Source organism: Uranotaenia lowii, chromosome 1 (genome assembly GCF_029784155.1).
Source record: "Uranotaenia lowii strain MFRU-FL chromosome 1, ASM2978415v1, whole genome shotgun sequence".
In the NCBI taxonomy this organism is placed as follows: domain Eukaryota; kingdom Metazoa; phylum Arthropoda; class Insecta; order Diptera; family Culicidae; genus Uranotaenia; species Uranotaenia lowii.
The window spans coordinates 159,492,605-159,494,044 of NC_073691.1; the positions used below are offsets into that span (position 1 = coordinate 159,492,605).

At 37.5% G+C, this 1,440-nt stretch overlaps 1 protein-coding gene across 1 annotated transcript; it reads right to left on the reverse strand.

Moving 5' to 3' along the window:
• Nucleotides 1-238: 238 nt before the first annotated feature.
• On the reverse strand, nt 239-1,440 carry LOC129738074 (uncharacterized). Its single transcript, XM_055729258.1, has 3 exons — nt 1,359-1,440; nt 1,146-1,294; nt 239-773 (listed from the first exon to the last, which is right to left on the reverse strand). Exons 1-3 carry the CDS (start codon nt 1,438-1,440, stop codon nt 378-380), a joined length of 627 nt encoding a protein of 208 aa, XP_055585233.1. The 3' UTR covers nt 239-377.

Here is a 1,440-nt window from a genome sequence, read left to right on the forward strand (position 1 = left end):
GTTTTAACAGTTTTTAACAATTACATAACCTAACGACATATTAAAAATACTGTGAATTCGGAATTCACGTTTGAACCAATGTATTTCACAGTTTGAATAATCGTTTGCTAAAAGTTTTTTTACGCCTCATCAAATCGTCGTTTGACTATTTAAGAAATCGTTTGGATACAATACTTATTTATGCGGGTTGTTATGTTCTTCACAAAAATTGTTTTGTTCGATTATGTCGTTTTCAGAGTAGGATGAACTTAGGACTTTATCTGACAACTTAGTAATAACTTTCACGAATTCCCACACAGGGTCTTGTTGCGGAACAAATGCCCCAACCATTAAGTTAAAGAAATGCATAAATGATTTAGTTTCACTTGCTGTTGCTCTTATCGAAACCGATTTCCTTTTCTTGAAGGGTGAGTTACTTCACCTATAGCGGGCATTCTGGGAAGGGATTTATCTAATGCAACCTTTGAAAATTGATGTTTTTGTAGATTTAGCTCGTTCAATGAAAAAAATTGTTTTTCATAAATGAAATAATTAAGAACTTGTGTTAGAGCAAAATGAGAAATCTTGCCCGAATCTTTCACGAAACAACTTGGTTTGAAGACTACCTGTTGTTCATCGCTTGTAGATGCCTGTTTATAGGATAAAGATTCCTGCCTTTGATTGTAGAACGCTTTCTGTTCCTGTGATTTGTCATCAGGTTGTACAATAGACCGCTGAATTTCCGGTGACAAGCTTTCGACGTCCACCGTTGCAAAAAAAAGCAACTCGTATCCCTGCAGGAGAAATAAAAAAAAAATTAAGACGCTTAGGATCAGAGGAATGTAAGCGCTAAAAGGCTTAATTCGAAAAACAGGCCTCAATTTTTTTTCCGAACGAAAAATTGTCGGGACACTTTTTCTCCCAATTTTTGTTGAGGCACATAGCAAAAAAAATCGGTTTAGTTAACATTAAGGTTACTGACGACAATCTATCTAAACTTTAAAAAAAAGTTCGTTAGTTAAGCTCGTAATTCAGTTAATCAATCAGAAAAGTAAAAAACAATACTCTTGCTAACCAAAAAGTCGAGTCAATGAGGCCCTCGGCATCGGCCTTATCCGAAAGATATTATATGGAGCGCAAACTAAGAGCACTTATACCGCAGTTACCTGTTTTTGTCGCCACTCCGCTATCCGGCGGAAGATTTCTTCCACATTCCACAGCAATTTGTTTTCCTCACCGGGGGAGGACTCGGCAAAGAGCGAAAAAATTTCGTCCCGGGAAACTTCGATGAGGCGCTTCACTCCAAACTGGTCTCCTGAAATGGAAAAAATAACAAGCATTCAACAAACTGAATCTGAAATCGATCATAATACACTTACCGAATACTTCCAAAGCTTCCTCCGGTAGCTGCAATTCTTTTAAAACAATCGACGCGAATTCTATCGCCCTGCCAGTCGCCAT

Excerpts from the sequence above, each read along its gene's own strand:
- LOC129738074 (XM_055729258.1), bottom strand. The coding sequence starts at position 1,440 with ATGGCGACTGGCAGGGCGATAGAATTCGCGTCGATTGTTTTAAAAGAA. Across the intron at positions 1,295-1,358 it reads GGAAGCTTTGGAAGTATTCG|GAGACCAGTTTGGAGTGAAG; the intron begins GTAAGTGTATTA and ends TTTCCATTTCAG. Across the intron at positions 774-1,145 it reads CGGAGTGGCGACAAAAACAG|GGATACGAGTTGCTTTTTTT; the intron begins GTAACTGCGGTA and ends TTTCTCCTGCAG.